At 38.6% G+C, this 21,258-nt stretch overlaps 2 protein-coding genes and 1 long non-coding RNA gene across 5 annotated transcripts in view; all 3 read right to left on the bottom strand.

Moving 5' to 3' along the window:
• Positions 1–2,822, bottom strand: part of LOC144649993 (uncharacterized) — a 53,327-nt gene extending 50,505 nt beyond the window's left edge. For all 3 annotated transcript variants that reach the window (XM_078509621.1, XM_078509622.1, XM_078509624.1), the window contains exon 1: positions 2,789–2,822. In XM_078509621.1, the coding sequence (XP_078365747.1) occupies positions 2,789–2,807 (19 nt within the window). In that variant the 5' untranslated portion in view covers positions 2,808–2,822. The remainder of the gene's footprint in view (positions 1–2,788) is intronic.
• A 1,025-nt stretch (positions 2,823–3,847) lies between these two features.
• On the bottom strand, positions 3,848–5,960 carry LOC144650014 (uncharacterized). Its single transcript, XR_013569999.1, has 3 exons — positions 5,942–5,960; positions 4,166–4,868; positions 3,848–3,910 (listed from the first exon to the last, which is right to left on the bottom strand). It is a non-coding gene; the product is annotated as an uncharacterized LOC144650014 (long non-coding RNA).
• A 449-nt stretch (positions 5,961–6,409) lies between these two features.
• Positions 6,410–21,192, bottom strand: LOC144649954 (uncharacterized). The gene is made up of 10 exons (XM_078509550.1): positions 20,852–21,192; positions 17,992–18,078; positions 17,464–17,655; positions 16,576–16,863; positions 15,524–15,905; positions 14,396–15,105; positions 13,604–13,721; positions 12,980–13,065; positions 12,255–12,332; positions 6,410–6,601 (listed from the first exon to the last, which is right to left on the bottom strand). Exons 1-10 carry the CDS (start codon positions 21,153–21,155, stop codon positions 6,546–6,548), a joined length of 2,301 nt encoding a protein of 766 aa, XP_078365676.1. The 5' UTR covers positions 21,156–21,192; the 3' UTR covers positions 6,410–6,545.
• Positions 21,193–21,258: the final 66 nt, after the last annotated feature.

The following is a 21,258-nucleotide window of genomic DNA, read 5'->3' as shown; positions in this document are numbered from 1 at the left end:
ATTACGAAAAAAAAATCAAAACTTATCGTTACTTCTATCATTAACCATTTATACAGGACATGCGATATTTGGTTAGGTATCTTTGTGAAAAAAAATAAAACTTTGCTAACCAACCAACCAAGAACCCCCCGGCCCCCACCCCCTCGCCCCCCAAAAAACATAGACGCGAGTTTTTCTCTTCGTTTTCGGTTCTACAGTAAAAAAGGGAATAACTACTTAAAAACTCTACTTGTTTAGTAAAGATTTATATCCTCCTTCCACCCCCGGTATTACAACCAACCCCGCGCGAGCAACAGAATTCGCGAACAGTTGCATTACACTGTACCAAACGCTTGTCAACTGACAGTACGTGTGCTTTATCTTGTCTGCCTAAAGATATCACTGTACTTGTTGTTGTTGTTGTTGTTGCTGTTGCTGGCTCGAGTACGTACTTGTCATAAAGTATTAAATCAAGCATTTCCGCATATTCAACCTTTCCCACACCCACCTACCACCCCCTAAAAAAATGTCCATGACACAGTATTGCGTGACGAACAGACGGCCCATTGCAAGATGGGACTAGCGATCAGATGTTATTTTTTTGTGTACTATTAACGAGGCAATACTAACAATCGGCGTATGCCGTCGAAGAAGATGCAGTGGTGACGAGAAGCGCCGAAAGTTGATCACAGGTTGGATTTCGACCACTAAATATGACATACTTGCACAAACGAAGCTCAAATAACTACGGATGCTTAGAGCCGGAATCGTGCTTAAAAGGCCTTCGAACCTGCTTTTTACAGCAGATTAAGGTTAGAATATTTCATAATGTTTTTGTGTGTGATTATTTTGACCCACAATGGGTTAAGACTTGTGCACGAGTTGAAATATTCATGTCATTCATGCCTGACCCGTAACTTCAAAGTTGACCGCGGAAGGAAAACGAAGCTCAGATGCGACGAATGATAAGAGCCGTAATCATGCTAAAATGGCCTTCGAACCTACCTTTTACAGCAGATAAAGGTTAGAAAATTACATATTTTTTTCATATGCTTAATTTGGTCTTAAATGGGTTAGGACTTGGAACACGGAACAAAAATTATTTCTGACCCGTAACTTCAAAGTTGACCGCGGAAGGTCAAATATTTGCATATTTAACCGAATTCGAAAAGATCTCACGTCGCTTTTAATCATTTGCCCGGAGAAATTTTTACAGGGATTTATACACCATTCTTCTAACATTCAACCACCAGAAGCTTAAACGATTTGAAGGTTTCGCACATGGTGAAAATTAATTTTATTTACCAAGTACTTTTACGGCAGTGAATTGTATGCCTTCGAAATAAAATTATTTTGTCTACAAAGAACAACGCAATATTTCCCAAAATCATTTCAGTAGATGTTTAGAGATTGCTAACTATGGTTTGAGTGTTTAAAAGACGGTTGAGTGATTTGTTTTTGCACGCGAGGCTCTCAAACTCGTGCAAAAATCATGAATAAGTTAGCGCCTCAAATGACGATTTTAACGGATTTTTGTTATTTGTATTTTTCTTTAAAATAAAAGGATATTCAATCGAAAGAACTATACAGTGATTTAAGTTATACCCTAGCCTATCTAACATAAAAGTATGAAAGAAATCGAAGTTCCATCCTCTTGCCACGAAATGTTGGATTCTAAGCGACCGGCATTCTTAAGAACGTTCGCGCGAAAATCTCCCAGCATTACAATTTTTCTTAAACGTTAATCACTGCTAGTTTACAAGTTACTTATGTCAAAAATGTAAAAAAAAATGGCGGTTACCGAATTTGTCTATCAGACTATGGCTTTATTAACCGACGCCTTGTGTTATTTCAACTTTTTCAAAATTCGCCATTTGTTTCGCCGCCAGTAGTTTATTCGCTTGTGGCGACCTTTCTTCGATGCGATGCGAAAAGTTTTGCTTTTAAAATGTAACGTATCAGAATTCAGTATATAGCAAAGTTTTGCAACTCGTGAATAAAATTCCGTACGCCGCACTTTCTATGAAGTAATCTATATTTAACTATAGTTTTAAACTTACAACCCTGTCGTTTCAACTTCTCTGTAAAAGATAAAAATAAAATTTAATATTAACGATTACGTCAGAATTTTAGGGGAAAACACTAGCCACTGGAGAGTGTTTCCCTTTTTGAGTGTGTATTTGCCTTCTTCTTGCTTTGATCTTTCAATTTTTTAAGTGCAAGATAACGGTTCAAGCATTCGTGAGATCCGTTTAAACATAGGTAAAACAATGCTATTCCATTGTACAATAAATGAAATTTATAGTAAAGAATATGATTTGAGGGCTGTCGTTATTTACAATCTTATATTATTGCCTAATTATTCAAGTAAACGTGCGATCCGAGCAGAAGCAGAAACATAAGCGTCTTCCAGGTAGTCCGGTTAGTCTGTATTTGTAACGGAAGTCTGACTTGCCCCCCCCCCCCCCCCCCCCCTCGCTGACAGAGGAAAAAATTAACACGTGTGTCCACTCTCTACAACCCAAAGTTCTCCACTGAAACGTTATACAAGTGATCTGTTGCGCCATTTCATATAAAGCGTGGTTTGCGCGTACGATGCAAGCTGAAGCAGAAACCCAAGCATAAACCCAAAGGCACAATTAACACACAATTAAATGCGCAGGTGCAGTGCCTTTAAATTTATGATTAACTATGCATGTACGCTTATGCTCGCGTCGTACTTAAAAACATAAGCGCATTTTTTGTTAAATATAGGTATTTTTCATTCAACCTTAAATTATACTGGACCAAACAAAGAAAAATATCTCACCCAGCATTTGCGTATTCATCTCCTCTGGACAAAGTGAAAAGTCTGAAAAGCATAAAGCAAAGGTGTTAATAAATAAGCCCAGATATACACTTCAACAAAAATTTTCTAGAACGAATATATAATAAGTGTCTATTCTTATTTTGATGTTCAAAATGGATTTTTAAGATACATTGTACATTAATCTTATTGCATGGTGTAGATGCGATAGAGTGCCAAAAGATATAACCACTTTATAGATAAAATCATTTTTCAAATCTCTCCTAAGAAATTAATCAAATATTAAACAAATCTAAGAAGTCTACCTCCATCTTCATTTCCAAATGCACCTTGCTGGTATATTGTAGCTGTAAGAAATCAATTCACCCAAATTTACCATCCTTTGCCATTCTTTATTTCCAGACATATTTCACTCTTCGACAATACTATTCCTAGTAGTACGCGGGAAACTTGTCACATTTGAACCTAGTTATATGGCCTGGCTCCCAAGAGGCTGCTGTAGCTCAGTGGTAGACCAGTGTGCGGAAGGTAATAGGTTCGACTCCTGTTTCGACTAGCTGGTATCACTGCCTGAAACATATCTTCCTCCAAGATTACAATTTTTGTTGTACTTAGGTGGAACTAAGTGCGATTTTCTTCAATTTCCCACGGTGAAATCTTTTAAAACTTTCAGAGTATATAGATGCTACTTGGATGCGTATTTTAAACATTAAAAAAATCGGGGTTAAGTTATCTCCCGTTTAAGAGACGTGTGAAGTTACACAAGAAGAATCGCATACTGATAACACTGCTCCACAGACATTCGTGTAGTGTAATAATCGCGCGCATGCAGCAACCACAGCAAGACACTATCAGTGCAAATTAATTAGCCGAAATCCAAACAAATCCGATGGGATGAAGAGGTGAGCTTGCAAACTTTTAACTTTCCTTATACTTCACATCGTATTGTTTTGAATACATATAAATATCCTTATGTGAGTTAGCAAAACTCAAAAGAATAGCAGGCGTAGCTGACGATTGTTTTAGCGCGATTATACAACCCCTGAGGGGATCTACGCTCCTTCCGCCGGGTAGTACGCAGCAATCACCGTCATGTATACACATACTTACTTTCGTCTTGCAAATCTGAAATTAAATAGGTTAAAAAAAAGAATTACAAATTAGTTTACGCAAGTCTTTCACACATTGTCTCTAAATTGTTTAAAGCACGTAAAAAATTATGCGTCAGTGGAAATCTAGCCTAACGCGCTAACACCATACGAACAATGACGCCGGGTGAACAAGGGCGTGATACGCACGACCTGAGGGCGTCACCCCTCCCATTGCTGGCGCGCAAGTCACACCGTCATATACACAGGTTGATAAAGAGCAAATATTTACCTTCTTCCCGCCGAGGCGACTTAACTGTAAAAGGAAAACAAAAATGTAAATAAGTTTATCCTCAGACTACAATCCCCGCCCCACGTTACAGCGACGGGTTTCAAATACTTTTAGAAAAACCAATGTGTAAACAAGCGCACCTATTCGCTTCATTTTATATTCACCTTTCATTATTGTAAGGAGTTTTCTGACCGCGATGAAAACTGGGCACTTGCTACGCTAAATGAGTTTTGTTTTGCAGTAAAAACACCGCGGAGTGATTATGCAAGACAACCGTTTCATGCCGTACTTGAAAACAAAGAAGTAATAGGAATAGTACAGTGCAATTATTGTTGACAAACTTGACACGAGTCTTACACCCAATAACATCGAGGCAAATCTGACCAATCAGCTTCAACGGGCCAGATTCGTAACATTCGTAAGATTCGTAACATCATCGATTAACAGTAATTTTCACTTGACTCTGAAGATGACTTCCGCTCAGGTTGTCGAAACGTCAGTCCCTATCAACAGTTGTTTTCAGAACTACTTATAATCACTAGGACGATCACACTGTACGAACTAAAATTAACTCTACTCCTATGCTTTGGAGATACGAATGAAAACACACCAGAAAAATAAATTGAACTAAAGTTTTAAACTTTTTTCTCTCTAGTCAATAATTTGCCTCAACTAAGTTACTTACCATTTGATGTCCTTTTAGCTGTAAAAGATAAGAACAAATTTAATGTAACAATACACTTCGGTTCAGTTCTGAAACAAGGAAGAGACAGAAAGAGCACGGACGACTTAAAAGGGGAAAAAACAGCCGCCAGTGAGTTCTTCATCTGAAGAAAAAAGCACACTGACTTAAAAAAGCCCATGATACATTGGTACTTCATTATTGTTTGTATTTAATTGTAAAATAATAGCAATTTATTAGATTGATGATGATGACTTTTAATTAACCATTCCAAGAGAGGGGCTTTTTAGGGCCAATGTGAACAAAAACTAAAATGAATATTTTAAATAAGCATTAAATAACACGGTTTGGCCGAGCTGACGGGAGGAAGACCAGTTTGCTATTTATAGACGTAGCCGAGGAATTAAAATCTGAACTGCCTCCGGATTTCAAATCCATCGCTCTAACCTGCCGGTCACGCTGCTTTCCGAAACTAATATTTTTTGAAAGCTGTTAATATGAAATCTAATTACGCATTCTTGTATTATTATATTGTTCATTTATTCAAGTGCGATATTTTATATAAAGCCCGGTTTCACATGTACGATGGAAACAGAAGCAGAGGCGCAAATATCCGCATAAGGGTGTCCACACGTACGATGTGTATAAAAACAAGTTGAAATGCGCAGGCGCAGTGCATTTAAATTTTTATCCAATCTCGTACGAGTCTTCGTTCCTTACTGCGCAAGCTTGAGGAAACGAGCGACTCCCGAAAGTTCCGTTGGAGGATGCGTTTCGATTGGTTTCGAAAACAAAACAAATGACTGGAGGAAAAACACCACGATGTTCGTTGAGTCATGCTTTTAAAAGCTAGGTATGCAAAATTCAACTGGAAGTCTGTTATTTTCTGACTTTCAATCAGAACTTTCTAGTCGCTCGTTTCCTGACCGTTGGTCAAAGGGAACGAAGACCCTGGGTACGAGGATGTTTTTGATCACTAATGCTAGCAAATTCAAGCGCATTTTTACAAATCCAGCAAGCTAAGATACAGCTACTTATTCAACTTTAGCTGAAGTAGGAACTGGAACATTGCAGGAAAAGAAAACATTACTTACTAATCGAGGACAGACTCTCTTCTGCAAAAAAAAAGTAAAGAGCAAAGAATTAATTAATCAGCCTGTATATTCAGCAGCCTGTTATTTTCTGAGTTTCTAAGAAAATGGTGAAATCCAAGATGGCGGATCCAAGATGGCGGCTCTAATGACGTCATATGACGTCAGAGCCAATTAAAATTACGTCATCTTGTAGAGTAAGCTTCGGGCCTTCTACTCAGAGCAAAATAATTTCTTAATACAACGAGAACACAAGGGGGGGCATCCACCCCCCCCCCTCCCTTGTACGATGGTGGGGGTATGAATTTCTTTGTACGTCTGAGGGTTACACAGGAAAAAAGTACGGTTCAAACGCCTCGCTAAAGAGAGATGTTTTATAGAAATCCGTGTAGTGCTAGCCGGAACCCAGTCGAATTCGATGGGATAAAGAGGTGAGCTTGCAAACGTTTCACTTCCCTTGAACTTCACGTCGTATTGTTATGAATGCCTAAGTAATCTTACGCGAATTAGCAAAAGTGAAAAGAATAGCAGGTGTAGCTGACGATTGTTTTAGCGTGATTATACAACCCCTGAGGGCACCATCGCTTACTCTGCTAGCACGTAAGGATCATCGACATGTACACAAGCTGAAGAACAATAAATACTTACTTTCTTCCTGCGAATCTGAATAAAAATAAAAAGAATTCAAATTAGTTTAAATTTTTATAGACTACAATCCCAATACCACCTCAAACCAACGGTTTTCCTACGTATGAAACAGCATGGAACACTTTAATCTATGAAATACAAATAGTGACGAATTATCAAACGCATCTATTGGTTCCAATTTTTTAGTCACCTTTTATTATTCTAAGGAGTTTGCTAACATCACAAAATTGTACAATCTAAATGGCTTACTCTACAAAGTTTACCCTTCGACAGGCCCTTCATATATCAGCTACGTGTTTCAACAGTTTCTAAAAGCGCTATGTTTGCTTTGATTGAACTTTCCTATTTTTTCATCGACTAAACATGCGTGCTCTTTCCCGGGCGTGGCACCGGTTGCGTTTTTCACTTCAAGTATTGATTGATTCGAATTTGTCGCGTAACAATGCAGTTGTTTTTATTAGTTAAATCTGATGACTCAGTTTTCGTCGGATTTAAACCAGGAGGGGGAGGGGGGAACTTCCCATTCATTCTCTTATATGAAATCCGAGCGATGTTCTCACAACTTGCAAAGTAATCAGTGGGGCGGTAGTCAGTGGATGCCTCAAAGGCGCAAGAGCAGCTCCTCTCATTTTTTTTTTTTTTTTTTTTTTTTTTAATTTATTTATTGACACACAAAGAACACTACTTACTTAACAAATACCTACACTACCTACGATGCTAATTACAAGACATTACTTATTACATTATTTAATATACATTTTCTTTTTAAATAATAATATCGCAATAACACGCCTTAAAATACCTACTATAACAAATAGCGCTCTTACAAAAAAATATTACATTATATTACTATTACATTTTAAAGTTACAATCTATTTACAAAGTTCAATTTTTTACTACTAACTCTAATACTAACTGTATGTATTTTATTTTACTATGAAACGAAAAATAAATAAAAAAAATAAATAAATAAATAAATAGATTGCGGCACAACCTCTGGGCAGGGGGCGGGGTAACTTGGGGGACCTTAGGCACAAAGTGTTGTCCATTTTGCTTTGAATTTCGTCAAACTATTATTTTTAACAGCGATTGTGCGTTCATAGAGAATCTTTTGATTGAGTAAGAGAAGGAAGATATCTAGATTCGGATATGCTGAATTCAACCAGGACAGAAAAATGTGATACTTGGCGATGATGAGGAAATGATTCAGGGCATAAAAATTACTTAAATCTGGTTTATAACCGTAAAAAATATCTGTGTCAATTAAGGTGATATTTTCTGAACGTTTTTCATTCCACCATGCAATAACTTTTTTCCAGAATAATTGTACCGTCGGACACTCATACAGCAAATGAGGTAAAGTTTCGTATGAAGAGCTACAACGATCACAACTGGGAGAACTTTTCAATTTCATTTTGTAAAGTCTGTTATTAGTGGGTAGAATGTTATGTATGACCTTGTATTGGAAACATCTGAGTTTATTTTCTATTGTAACTTTGAATGGCAATTCATAGATGGCTTTAGCAGGAAGACGTTTTTCTATAAGCTTAGTTTCTATGTTTGGGGCTTTAAACACTTTCATAACAAGCAGTTCGCGAGCAGATTTGGCGGTGACATTCGCAAGAGGAAGCTCATTACTGTCAACATCGGTAAGCATTCGTTCGGAATTTAAAATTGATTTTTTCCATTCTTCAGGGATCGCGGTGAGAAGGCCGTAATACGTTAAGAAGTTTACCGTCATACCATATCTATGTTGAAACTCAGACCAGGATAAAAACGTTCTGTTCTCATTTAGCAGATGACCGATTTTAATAACTCCTTTTCTATGCCAAGATGGATAGAAGACTGATTTACCATCTATTTTAATATAGCGGTTATTTCAAATAATTTCGTTTTCATATTCCTTAGCAGAAGAAGGGTCTTTAGAATGTAGCTCCTGCCAGACATTCAATACTTCCTTGTAAAAGGACGGTACATACGAGACGAAATTAAGATCAGATACATTAAAATTACATTCCAAAAGAAACGAACCACCATATTGGGATGTAGCAGATGAGAAGAGGGAGCACCATTTGTTATCACCAGCTTCATATAAACGTTTAACCCATGCTTCCTTTAAAGATTTGTTCATCATGTTGAAGTCTACCATGTTAAGGCCCCCTTTCTCTATAGGACCAATAAGCGTGTTACGTTTGACCTTATCGGGCTTAAACTTCCATATGAACTTGAAACAAATATCATTAACTTCACAAGAAAAATTTGGTGGTGTTGTGAGAACGGAGGTATTATAAACAAGCTTGGAGATAGCGAGGGTTTTGATGATACAAATTCTTCCCATTAAAGTTAAGCCTCTGGTCGTCCATTGGTTTAAAATTTTCTTTAGCGCAACAAGTTTTTCCTCGAAATTAATTTTGTAACTAACAGACTGATCATATGCGAAGGCCACACCTAGCGCGATTACATATTTTTCAGGCCAAGAAATATTAAATTTAGAACGTTGACCCAAGTTGCATTTAAGACTGCCCAGCCACATACCCTCCGTTTTAGAAGTATTTATTTTTAAACCTGAACAGCCTCCAAAATCATTTAAAAGATTAAACAAGTGATTAGCTGAGCGATCATCTTTTATAAAGGCTGTGATATCATCCGCGTACATACTTAATTTTAATTCGGTGTCGTTTATTTTCAAACCACTGATATTTTCATTATTCCTAATCGCTTGGCCAAGTACCTCAATTGCCAGGACAAATAAGAGCCCCGATAAGGGGCATCCTTGTCGGACTCCTCTTTGAAGCTGGAAGAAATCGGACGCAAATCCGTTATTTATCACACAGCTGGTGATATTGGAATAGAAGGTGTGGATCCATTTTTGGAAAATTGGCCCAAAGTTCATTAATTCAAGGACTTTAAACAGGTACTTCCACTCTAGGGAATCAAATGCTTTTTCAAAATCTATGAAAAGTAACATGCCAGGTAGTTGTTTTTTCTCATAAAACTCAATTACATCAGATATTAGCCGAATATTTTCTCCATTAAAGCGGTTTTTAACGTACCCTGTTTGATCATTATTTATCAACGTTGGTAAGACTTTCTCTAATCGTTTTGCAATACATTTCGTTGCTATTTTGTAGTCAATATTCAACAACGTGATTGGCCGCCAATTTTTGAGAAGGAGGGTGTCTTTATTCTTTTTAGGTAACAGAGAAATCACACCTCTCCTTTGCGAGATCGACATTTCACCTCTATGATAGGCTTCATTTAAACAGTCTATTAAAGGAGTTACCACGGAATCCCAGAAGCATAAGTAAAATTCTGTAGTCAGTCCATCTGAACCTGGGGTTTTGTTTTTCTCAAACGTTTTAAGAGCGGCTAAACATTCTTCTTCAGTGATAAGGCCCTCGCAGGATTTTTGCTGCTCGCTATCAAGTCTCTGTACATTGTCAAGATTTAAGAATGACGGGGCTGAAGCATCAAATGTGTTATCTGTTATTTGTGAGGCATATAAAGCTTTATAAAAAGTTTCCATCTCACACAAGATCCTGTTCGGTTCCTCAACATACTCGTTTTGATCGGTTTTCAATTTAACAATATGCTTCCTTTCATGCGAGCGCTTCTCTAGATTCATTAAATATTTCGTGTTTCTTTCGCCATGTTCGTACCACCGTGCTCTGCTTCTTATAATCGCGCCTTTTGTTTTATGTTCAGCGATTCTTTGAAGTTCAAGCTTGACACGTTCAATGTCTGTTGCTAAATTAGCTGCTAGCGGATTTTGATCCAAACGCATATTTAATTGTTTTAACTTGCAGAGTAAATTTATTTCTTTTGATTTTTTTCCTTTAGCAAGACGTTTAGAGAAACGGATACAAAAGTCTCTAATCTCCATTTTAATCATCTCCCAATAGAGTCTTTTGTCACTTGTTCCACTATGCTTTTTCTTGGCATGAAGTAAAAAGAATTTTAGGTTTGTTATAAATTCTTCATTGTCAAGAAGAGAGTTGTTAAATTTCCAAAACCCAGGGCCAGCTTTTTTTTGCTTATTTTTATACGCGATTTCAGCATAAATTGGAGAATGGTCTGAGTCGTAATATGATAGCACATCCGTCATACTAGTACGTGGAACTAAATGTTTTGAAATAAGCCAATAGTCTAATCGACATCTTATTTTTCCTGAACTATTCTGCCAGGTAAAGCGCTTATCATTTGGATGATGAAATCTCCATATATCATCGAGATTTAAGTTTCCGCTCATTTCCTTTATGCTGTGGATAACTTTTTTCTTACCGCTGATATCTTTTCCACCTATTTTATCAATATTTTGGAGTGGACAATTAAAATCGCCTCCCATTATAAGATTTTCATTCACATGAGGACGTAGCTTGCTCGTTAATTCGTTAAAAAAATTTAATTGTTGATTTTGGTCATTGGGAGCGTAAACATTGGCTAAACAAAATTCTTCGTCTTGGAGTGTGAAGCGAACAATAAGCATTCTTCCGTTCTTATCATTAGTAATGCAAATATTCTCTGCTTTTAAGGTTGGTCGAAAAAGAATCATCACGCCTCTGCTATGTTTAGAGCCATGGGAAAAGCAAATGTCACCACCCCATTCTGCACGCCAAACGTTTTCGATTGTTTTGTCACTGTAGGTTTCCTGCAGAAAAATTAAGTCATATTTGCCATTATGGAGCCACCTAAATAAATTTCTGCGTTTGATCGACTTATTTATGCCTCTGATATTAAGGGAAACACATTTTAAACCCATTGCAAATGTAATTACGGCTCAACACCTGCACCAGAGCCCCAGCCCAAAAAAGTTGTCCCCAGATGTGGTGCCACCAAAAAAAGAAAGAAATACCACGAAACACTAAACAAAAATCTAATCAAGCCGTTGAACGACTTCATGTATAGAGGAGATAGCCTTAGTAAATAAAATAAATTCATCGATCGGAAAGGATCCCCTCTACGATTCCCCGCATTATAAAACTACAGAGTGACAATACTCAAAAGCAGCTCCTCTCATGCTGAACAACAATAACTAGGGACCAGTGGGAGAGCTCGGTTACTTTTTCATTAGTAAAAGAAGTTTTCTAAATTGTGTCTTTAACCCTCGGACGTACAAGCAAATTCATACCCCCACCATCGTACAAGAGGAGGATAGATGGGACCCCTCGTTATATTATTTTGCATTAAGAAGAAAGCCTGTAGCTCACTCTACAAGATGACATAATTTAAAGTAGCTGCGACGTCATATGACGTCACGTGACGTCATAAGAGCCGCCATCTTGGATTTCAACATTTTCTTAGCAAGTCATAAAATCACGGAAATTGATGCAAAATCAAGCCAGAATGCTTTTGGAATGTAAAAATAAACAAATCGTGCAATTCTGTTTAAAAAAGCTGGAAAAATAAAGAAAAATGTTAAAAATGTAGACCTGAACGTTTTTATAACTACAAGAAGATGACGAAATTTTCGAATTAAAACAGTGGATTGAGATCGTCCAAAAACCGCTGACAAGATCGTGAATTGATCGCGTTGAAAGTTGTGAGAACATTTCTACTCGGTCCCAGACTTCATCTTTAATTTAATTGTAAAGAGCTTAAATAATGGTACTTTAAAGATACACGACCCACAAGCTTGTAACTTTATCGTGTTTAAATAACGGTAACTTACTTATTTCCTGTATTTTAGTAACTTTATGAGTCCTTCCAAGTAACCTTCCTTTAATGGCAGTCAGAAAAGATTTTTTCTCTGTAGAAGGATAAAAATATCTAATAAGCTAACAGTACAGTAACATTGTTCGAGTGGCATGCCATTCAAACATCAAGACCGGCAAATTGTGTAAAGGAACAACTCAAGGACCTTAGCCGAAAGGTGCAGACAACTGTCCAACCCGTGTTCGTTAGCCGTAAGATCAAGATCAAGATTAAGATCAAGATTAAGATCTTGATTAAGATCAAGATCTTAAAGTTCAGGAGACGAAGCCACGGACCGTCAACCAGCAACGCGTTGTGTGTCGTTTTTAATGTGACTCATGTGATGCAGGCTATACGAGCGGATGTAGGCTATACGAGCGGACACTTACACACACGTGTGGAAGGACAAGCCAGGACAAGGACAAGCCACGGACCGTCCAACAGTCATTGACAATATAAAAACACTACCAAGACAAACACGGAAAGGTCCCTAAACACCCACTGAGGCGTTTTGATTGCTTAGTGCACGAGATGTTATTCATCAGAGAACTCAAACTAGCTCTCAACGTGCAATCAGATTCAATATGTGCATTATGTAAATTTAGCCTAACATCTCGCGGAATTTGTAATATTATTTTATACACTTAACTTGACAATGGCGTCATGAAGACACCGAAACGTCGTTTTTTCACGTAATTTTACCTTTTCTATCGTCAACAGAGTCGCTTCTTTGCTCCAGAGAGTCTCCTGATGCGTGAAGAGAGTGTGCCAATGCGCGAAGGACGTCTCTGTGTACATACCGTAACAGACAACTGAGTTAGTTTACACCACTTTGCATTCATGGCAATATACTAAAACGTATGAGTTTTGACGAAATCAAAATAAGGTTTTGTATATCATGGCATCAAAGTGGAAGACATCGCCATAACACAAATAACGGACAAAACCGGTTCCAGTAACTAAATTCAATAAAAAGAATTCGATTTGAGGTACTTCGTGGTACTTCGTAACTCTATCATGGAATAACAAGAATAGTTGGAAAAAAGGGAGTTCAAGATGGCGGATGTAATACAAGCAAATACAAGGAGTTTGAGTTGGAGATAGCGGGGTGTTCAAGATAACGAGGGTTCGACATAGTGAGTTTCAACTGCATATCGCTCATATCTCAATACTATGGCCACCTCTTCACTACGGACCCTGTGTTCTGTACCTACAATGCCCGAATCAGAGAGGTCTACCATTTGTAGCCGATACTGCGATTTTGTTAATAATTCTATACAGAGAGTTAGGCAAAATAAGGTAGAGTATTAGATGTTTCATACTAACTCTTTTTCAGATTTGGAAGCCTCAGCTCCAAGAGGTCTGTTAGAATCATCAACAGCAACCTTTGGAGTAGGTTCGACCGCTCTCATCTGAAGCACAGATCGATGTGTAACTCCGTAATCTAAAGGGAAAAATACTTTCAGACACTTGACCACACTTGATCCTCACTTTTCATGGTCTTGTCTGTAAAAATATTCATACGAATAAGGAATTTAATCTGATATCAGTTTGTCGTGATATATATCATGGTTTTGATTTCTTGCAACTAACATGCATTAAGTATATTCACTGACTAACATAAGGTTGGCAACTCTTTACCACTCGTGGCTCGTTCCATACAAGTTTAAAATTGCGATAACTTGAGTAATAACGCACATGAACTGCCGAGTAGTAATGTACATGCAATGCAAAAATGCCAACTGACTGTCGCCAACGTGAAATCGAGTAGAAAGAGTAGAAAATTGATTACAGAATCGATACAGAAATAGCCTTTACACAGACTGGCTAGTTTCACTACCAAGTCTCGCTTTCGAAGTACAAACTTGAAAATTAATTATCAACGAATACACAATGCATTAAAGATAAAAAGAATACCCACGTGGCACCTGCATTAAGTTGCCAGAGGTTTGAAAGTAATTCGCGTAAACGAGGCTTGGTGGTGAATTTTGAGCATATGACGTTATTATGCATAAGCTTTATTATCATTTGAAATGATTGTCAGTTGTCAATAACAAAACGGTTACTTAATCTGTACTGTTACAAACTGAAAATTGTTAAAAAAATAGTACGTTATACCTTGTAGCGGACCCGTGTCTTGTTCCGGATCAAACACTCTTTCCCCCAATGCAAAGGTGACTTTCCCCAGCTTTCCTTTTTTGTTCTCGGCCATTACCACCTTTTTTACCAAATCCTTGAATGTTCCTTGAGGACTGCATGTGACACTGACTGAACAGACCGAAAACCAAACGTCGACAAAGATTTCAATAAAGGTAATCTTTACTTTCAACTCCAACTTTGATCCAGAGCAAACACCGAGGCTAGTTAAGGTTCCTTTATCTTTGGAAGGACAGAGTTGCTTTTCGTTGAGATAGAACATGGCTTCTTCGTTTTCTTGCAAGTTTCTGCAAGAAGGTATTTCTTCCATAAGCGCTTTCAGGCTTTTTTCTTTATCTATCTTTATGTCGTGTGTGACGCCATTTTGATCTTCCACTGTGATGTGAATATAATCTGGGACAATGGCATCAACAGTCGGCTGTGCACTGCAGATGAGTTCACGAGGAAGGCCTCTACGTGGCGCATCTGAAAGAAGAGCGCTTCCAAAGTACAGCTTTTGGTCTCTGAAGGGGACATCAAGCTCTCCTTCTATCTGTTTCATAAGATCGTGGACTTTCGCCTTGCCTGGATGTATCTTTACGGAAAAGGTTTCACTGGAAGATGTCTTAACTGCAATCTGCATTTCTACATCAATCAATCTCAGTTTGCCAGAAGTCCGTTCAAGTTCATTTCTATCCAAAAAAAAACAGGTTTGAAAGTAGTTTTAGCTATAACGATGTTACTAAACTGTACTGCCTTTCAAACTATCACCAATCAGTCCTTATTGAATTTTCGTGTTGTTTATTCTACAAAACTTCGAGTTCGGCATTTTTGGCAAATGTCAGAGCACTTAACGACTAGCTCCAAGGGAAACACTGTTTTAGTATATACTTATAAAATTATGATACTTTCATGGTCATCTACGCAGATTTCGGGAGTCGAACGTGCTTGGCGGTTTTCAAGAGATCACTCCGTGTAACCACGGAAAGCCCAGCAAATTTTATCTTTGTCTTTTTTTGCTCTGACGGGGTTTTTATCGACTCCCTGGCAAACTTCAGGGTTTCGCCAAATCTAGTTTTAGACGCCTCGCATCCATGTACTTTTACTTACCTCAAACGCGCACGATTAGATAGCACCTTGTCATCGATAACAAGAACTTGATCCGGGTCATTCTTTTTACTCAACTGGTGTTGTACTTCACGTTTTAGATCACCAACTGTCGCGGATGGAGGCATATTCATATCCAGTGGCTGAGGCAAACCAGAAACAATCACTGGAATGTTCAGAAATGCTTCTGGTGTGAACACACACTTCACAACACCATTTTCTAAGCGGCCTGACTCAATGCCTGCCGTTTTTGGTGCAGTTTTGACGCGGTAGAAGGTAAATTTCTTGGCCTCGTAAACAGGTCTCTCTATTGATAACTCCTGCCTTCCATCGATGGTCCATCCTCCAACGTCATAACCATCAATGGATACATCCAAGTTACAACCTACAAGTCAGAGTAGAAGCCTATTAGGCCCTGTCCATATTGATCCACCGGATAAATTGGAAAACGGAGAAATTTGAAAACGCCGTATGAAATATTTTCCGTCCACACTCGCCCGAAAAACATTGAAAACGCATTACAAGGTACGTAAAACGGCATATTTCGAACAAATGTTCATCATCAGAGAGGTCAATTCTGATGAACATTTGTTCGAAATATGCCGTATTACGTACCTTTTAATGGTCTATAACATCTGGACCGATGCGCATTGTACTGTCTTGACGACCTACAGAACTGATTTCCAGTTCGAGAGGCCTGAGAGTAAATGTCCGGTAATCAATGTTTCCTTTGTAGCAAATATTCGACTCACTTCGCTGTGGTTGCCTCGGTAGCTCAGTGGTTAGAGCACCTTCCCCAAGATCGGGGTGTCGAGGGTTCGAATCCCGCTCGGGGCATTTGATTTTTTCAGACATTTGTTCTGTTAATATATAGATAGGCATCAGAGTTGACCTCTCCGATGATGAACATTTGTTCGAAAGATGCCGTATTACGTCCCAGTTTGACTATTCCTCAATCGTCGGTTGTTCAAAAGATGGATAACGCTATCCACTGAATAAATCTCTATCCAGCGGAAAAGTGTTGATTGTAAGTGTTAATTGAAAATAGTGCTTACCGTAGGCACGTGTGTTTTTTACATGTATCTTATACTGCGTCCCGCTCTTCATTTCGACAAACTCTCCTTCCGGAGTCTTGAAATGCTTCCCGCCTATTATTTCCACAGTGTAGCCCTCGCAAGCCAAAAAGTTGACATATCGCACTGGTGCTGGCCCTGCAGATCGATCATGTTGGACCCGGCCAGGCCCAGAAAGGACCTGAGCCCCACGCTGCCCCGCCAGTGCTGGGCCTGGGGCTGGGGCTGGGGCTGGGGCTGGGGCTGGGGCCATCAATCCTGACGAGGCACCTAGAAAACAAAAGTCGAAAGAATGTTTACGTTATATCTGCATTATTTTATGGTGGACACTAAGTCAAATGATTTTTCTGACAGAATACTACCTGTTTCATCCATCAGTTACAGTACTCAGCTAAGTTTTCATGTTGCAGGGCGGCATGCAGAGCACAGAATCGTAGCACTGCTTTGCAATGCAAGTTAGATTCGTGATAGGAAGATAACGAAATATAGAGGGATCAAACGCGTAATGAAAAGGCAGTGGAACCTGTGTTAGAGACAGCGTTAGAGTACGGAGAAGGAGATAGAGATTCGTATGATAACAGTTATGAACTGATAGCGCAAAAACAGACGAATGAAAGAATCTGTGAGCTTACGCGTTACACAAGGAGCTAGAATTTACGAGGAATTAAAAACGAGATGGGGCTAATCGCCGGAACTTGTGTTGTGAAAAGAAACAACTTAATTATATCAAACGTCCCTCCGGCGAAAGTAATTTTACTAATGTTCACCGCTGAGCGGTCACACAATTATTGGATTGCCTTTACTTATATTTAATGATCTAAAATCTAAGAAAGCTGAACCTGACGTTCAAAACGTTTGAGTCTCACATACCATTGTTCCCACTAGATGACAATACATCGCTGCTGCACATTACAGCTAAACACTGGCCGATTTGTGGAACTCCATGACCGCCATCGATGGCACTGAAGGCTACAGGGGCATCAGCTGCACTCTTCACCAATGGCTGACGAACTAGCTGGACAGATGGCAATGCAGCACCTCTTGTTATTAGACCAGCTTCAGCTGTTGAATGAAGTGAACGTAAAACTTTTGTTTCTTTTGGAATTTAGCCCTTGTAGATGTCCTTGACCTTACATTTTCGATTTAACGGTAAAACCTTTATAATTGCAATGGAATCTTGAGTCATCGCATCAGTGTGATAGCAGTCACACACTTCTTCGCTAAAGGCTGTAGTGTGCGGCATTTGACAGGACAACAGTCAGCATCTACGCAGAACTTAATTCGGGAATCTGAGACAACGAAAACACCGTTTACAATTTACATAAAAAAGTCTGACTTTTCATTAGTTACAAAATATATTAAATTAATTGATTAATTGACTGATTTATACAAATGTACCTTGGCCTGTACCACTGTTTTCTGTGATAGCAGCATCGTTTTGAGGTTGATCACCACCCCCGTCAGTAACCGTGTCATCCCTCTGACCTAAGTTTAAATTCAGTGAAGACCGACGGATAAGTTCTCAAATTAAAAAAAATTAAGTAACATTTCGAAATCTGAATAGGTACAATTCTTAACATCAGTGTTAAGTTTGCCATCAACTTGCTTATAAATCCTACTTCTTAGTGTATGTTTTTCCCAAATCCCAGTCCAGTTTCACCGCGGTCAAACGTCTCAGGAAGCTTTTCTTTCTATTTCGGGGAATTTTGTACATATTGAAGTCAGTGTTAGTATAAGCAAGAATCGATAAAATAGTTACTGAACGTAAACATATTCCCATTTCCTCAGGTAAAAGAGTTTAAATGTTCCGCATCCGCACCAAAGTGCTTTGACGAAATGGCGACGACAAGTCCGCATTGCGCTATTTTTAAACACGTAGAACTTTTTTAGTAAAGCTCCAAAAAACTTAGAAAATCGTCAGGATACAGGTAATGCACCAATCTTTGTACTGTGAAATGAAAACCTTATCTTTGATGTACTTTTCTTGTTTTTTGCGTATTTCTGTCGTTTGACCGCGGTCGACAGTCCAGTTCCCGTTTGTTTTGTTTTGTGGTTCCCAGTCCCCCAAATACCCTCTTCTCAGGGAACAAATAGACAAATCCCAGTTCCTATTTTACCCCTTTTGTGTTCAGGCCCCACGTGTGAAATTCAAGGGTAGCACAGTAAAGAGCCGTTAAGAAGAGGGTCTCAATGGGGTTAACCGTTAGCCGTAAAACGGCCCAAAAATTAAACCGTTAGGCGTAAAAATTGGAAAAATTTAACCGTTAGCCGTAAAATATGTTTAACCGTAAAAAATCGGTCAGTAACAATAAAGTAACCAAACTAGTTCACCTCATCGTCCCAGAATGGCCCTGAGACCGAAAACATGTTTTTCAATAATGGCAATTAATTTTTAACCTTTTAAAACAATGAAGTATAGCTTTTAACTTCTGTTAACCGTTATGGAAATAAATTAACGGTTAGCCGTAAAAAAGTCAAAATTTAAACCGTTAACCGTAAAAGCCACCACCCCATTGAGACCCTCTTAGAAATGACAGCCCAGGCACTCAATACATGGAATACACAGAGGGTTTTTTTTTTCTGTACGAAAGGGAAGAAAGAAGTCAAAACGCGAGCATATGTCCAACTGACACCAACAATAAAATGTATGCTTTTGTCTTATATGAGGATGGTAAAGGGTATTTTCGTGACCCGAGATCGGCCGTTTTTATTTCCCGTGAAATGGTTACTTTTTTCGTAGTCAATCGTAATTACTCAAGTAGCCGTGAACCGTAATTTTCAAAAACGTTCTCTTTTATTTTCCGTTAAGCATGAAGTCTCAATGTTATATTTTTGGTGACTTGTAAAGGGCCATTTTATTTTCCGTGAAACGTGATCTATACCCCAAACCCCCCACCACCTTATCACTCTCTTAAATGTATAAAAGCCGCTGTTATACACAAAGACGTGGTCCCTGCATAGAATCAATAGCACCTGATTATTGTTACTTACTTAAAGAATCGGTAAAATCGGTACCTATTTTCAGTTTGACATCGATTTTTACCAATCGATCGATAAAATGGATATTGATCAAATATCATCAAATCAATTTTTTAAATCAATTTTACAGATTTTACCGATTTATCCGTAATTTTATATGAGTCGATTAATCGGCACAGTAAATAGTGTTTGAAATCAAAGAGTGCCGACATTTCTCGTAAGAATTAACTGTGATATTTCGTGGAAATTCTATGAGAATTTCCCACTCATTGCCTAGACTACCTAGAAATCTGTTTTTAACCGTTCCGGAGAGTGGAAATTCTACAGTATCATAAACAATATTTGTCAGAGATCGGGAGTGTCAATGATATATGTTTTTGAAATTTTATGAAAGTTGACTTCGTAAGCATGGTAATTTTCTGAGTTTCGAAAACATTAAGATTTTATGCTATGCCCAGGCTAAGCCTGTACCAGGCCCCCCCGGGGGGGGGGGGTACTCCCATATGTGGCCTATATAGGTATGTGCCGCCCGATAGGGTATGGTTTTTGAGGTTCTCGGTCCTTAAATAGGGTATCATTTTTGCTCCTTTTGGCAATGAGTTCCCGGTGTGATCCTTAGATAGGGTACCTAAATTCTATAAGCTAAAATAAACGCCCAGCTAAACCAAAAAAGGTATCTTAAAACTGAATTTTCTGTTCAGGTATTAGTAAAACGATTTTATAGAGATTTGTGTCTTGCCGTGCGCGGTTAGCCGTTATTTGGGTCGTCATGGAACGCTTCTCCTCCCCTTGAATAGGGCGTCATTTTTCGGTTTTGGGCCTTAAAAAGGGTATCAATTTTCGCTTTCTTTATCCTTAAATAGGGTCAGGGTTTAAGAACCTTGGCGGCACACCCCTATCCGAAATTTATGGGAGTACCCCCCCCCCCCCGGGTTCCAGGCGTTCGGTTAGTGGGGAACGACGCGCGCATAGTGAGTGACAGATGAAATTGGCGAGTGAAAAACCGAACGCCTGAAACAGACTAGCACAGGCTCTGAAAATTCACCAACTACATTAAAGCCAAACTAATGCATGTTTGAAATATCACTTGAAATTTCTGAAAAGATCGACTATTCTCGGAATAATTGCATAGTTGAGATATGAGAATTGTAGACTGCTGGGGTTTTAGTTTGTTTGGGTTTTTCAACACTTCTATCTAGGTAAATATTCGTGGCACATTAATATTTATAAACGAACTTGTTGAAAACTTGGACTTCATACTGATCATTGAAAAGCTTACCATCAGTTTCAACAGCGGCGAATGATGTTAAATAAGACTGTAATCTCTGTGCAAGATCCACCCTGCCAATCGTGTTAAACATATCCTGCAGAAGGGACAGATTCCTTGGACCAATTTTCATGTCTTGTTCGAGAACATCAAAGAATTGTAATCCGCTACCAATGTTTTCTGTTCTTCCGCGAGGAATGAAATCCACAGCAGCAAATTTAAGCATCTCTAAATCACGGCGAGATAGGTCTAACGATATCTCGATCAATAGTTTTCTGTAAGAACTCAAACAACTTTCCTCCTTTACGGACGCCATGTTGCCAATACGTCTTTTCGTAGAACAGCGGTAGTTTTGATTTTTGGTTCCTTTACCGGCGTCACGCAAAGTCACGCAATTTTTTATGGCGTTCATTCCCAGG

This window comes from Oculina patagonica, chromosome 4 (genome assembly GCF_052425735.1).
Source record: "Oculina patagonica isolate OP01 chromosome 4, crgOcupat, whole genome shotgun sequence".
NCBI classification, from domain to species: domain Eukaryota; kingdom Metazoa; phylum Cnidaria; class Anthozoa; order Scleractinia; family Oculinidae; genus Oculina; species Oculina patagonica.
The sequence above is the reverse complement of the archived record's forward strand: the minus strand, read 5'-3'. Positions and strand labels throughout refer to the sequence as shown.

Coding starts and splice junctions, on each gene's coding strand:
- LOC144649954 (XM_078509550.1), bottom strand. CDS start 21,155: ATGGCGTCCGTAAAGGAGGAAAGTTGTTTGAGTTCTTACAGAAAACTA. Junction 17,656..17,991: donor AAACAGTGGTACAGGCCAAG/GTACATTTGTAT, acceptor TTCATTCAACAG/CTGAAGCTGGTCTAATAACA. Junction 12,333..12,979: donor CTCTGTTGACGATAGAAAAG/GTAAAATTACGT, acceptor ATCCTTCTACAG/AGAAAAAATCTTTTCTGACT.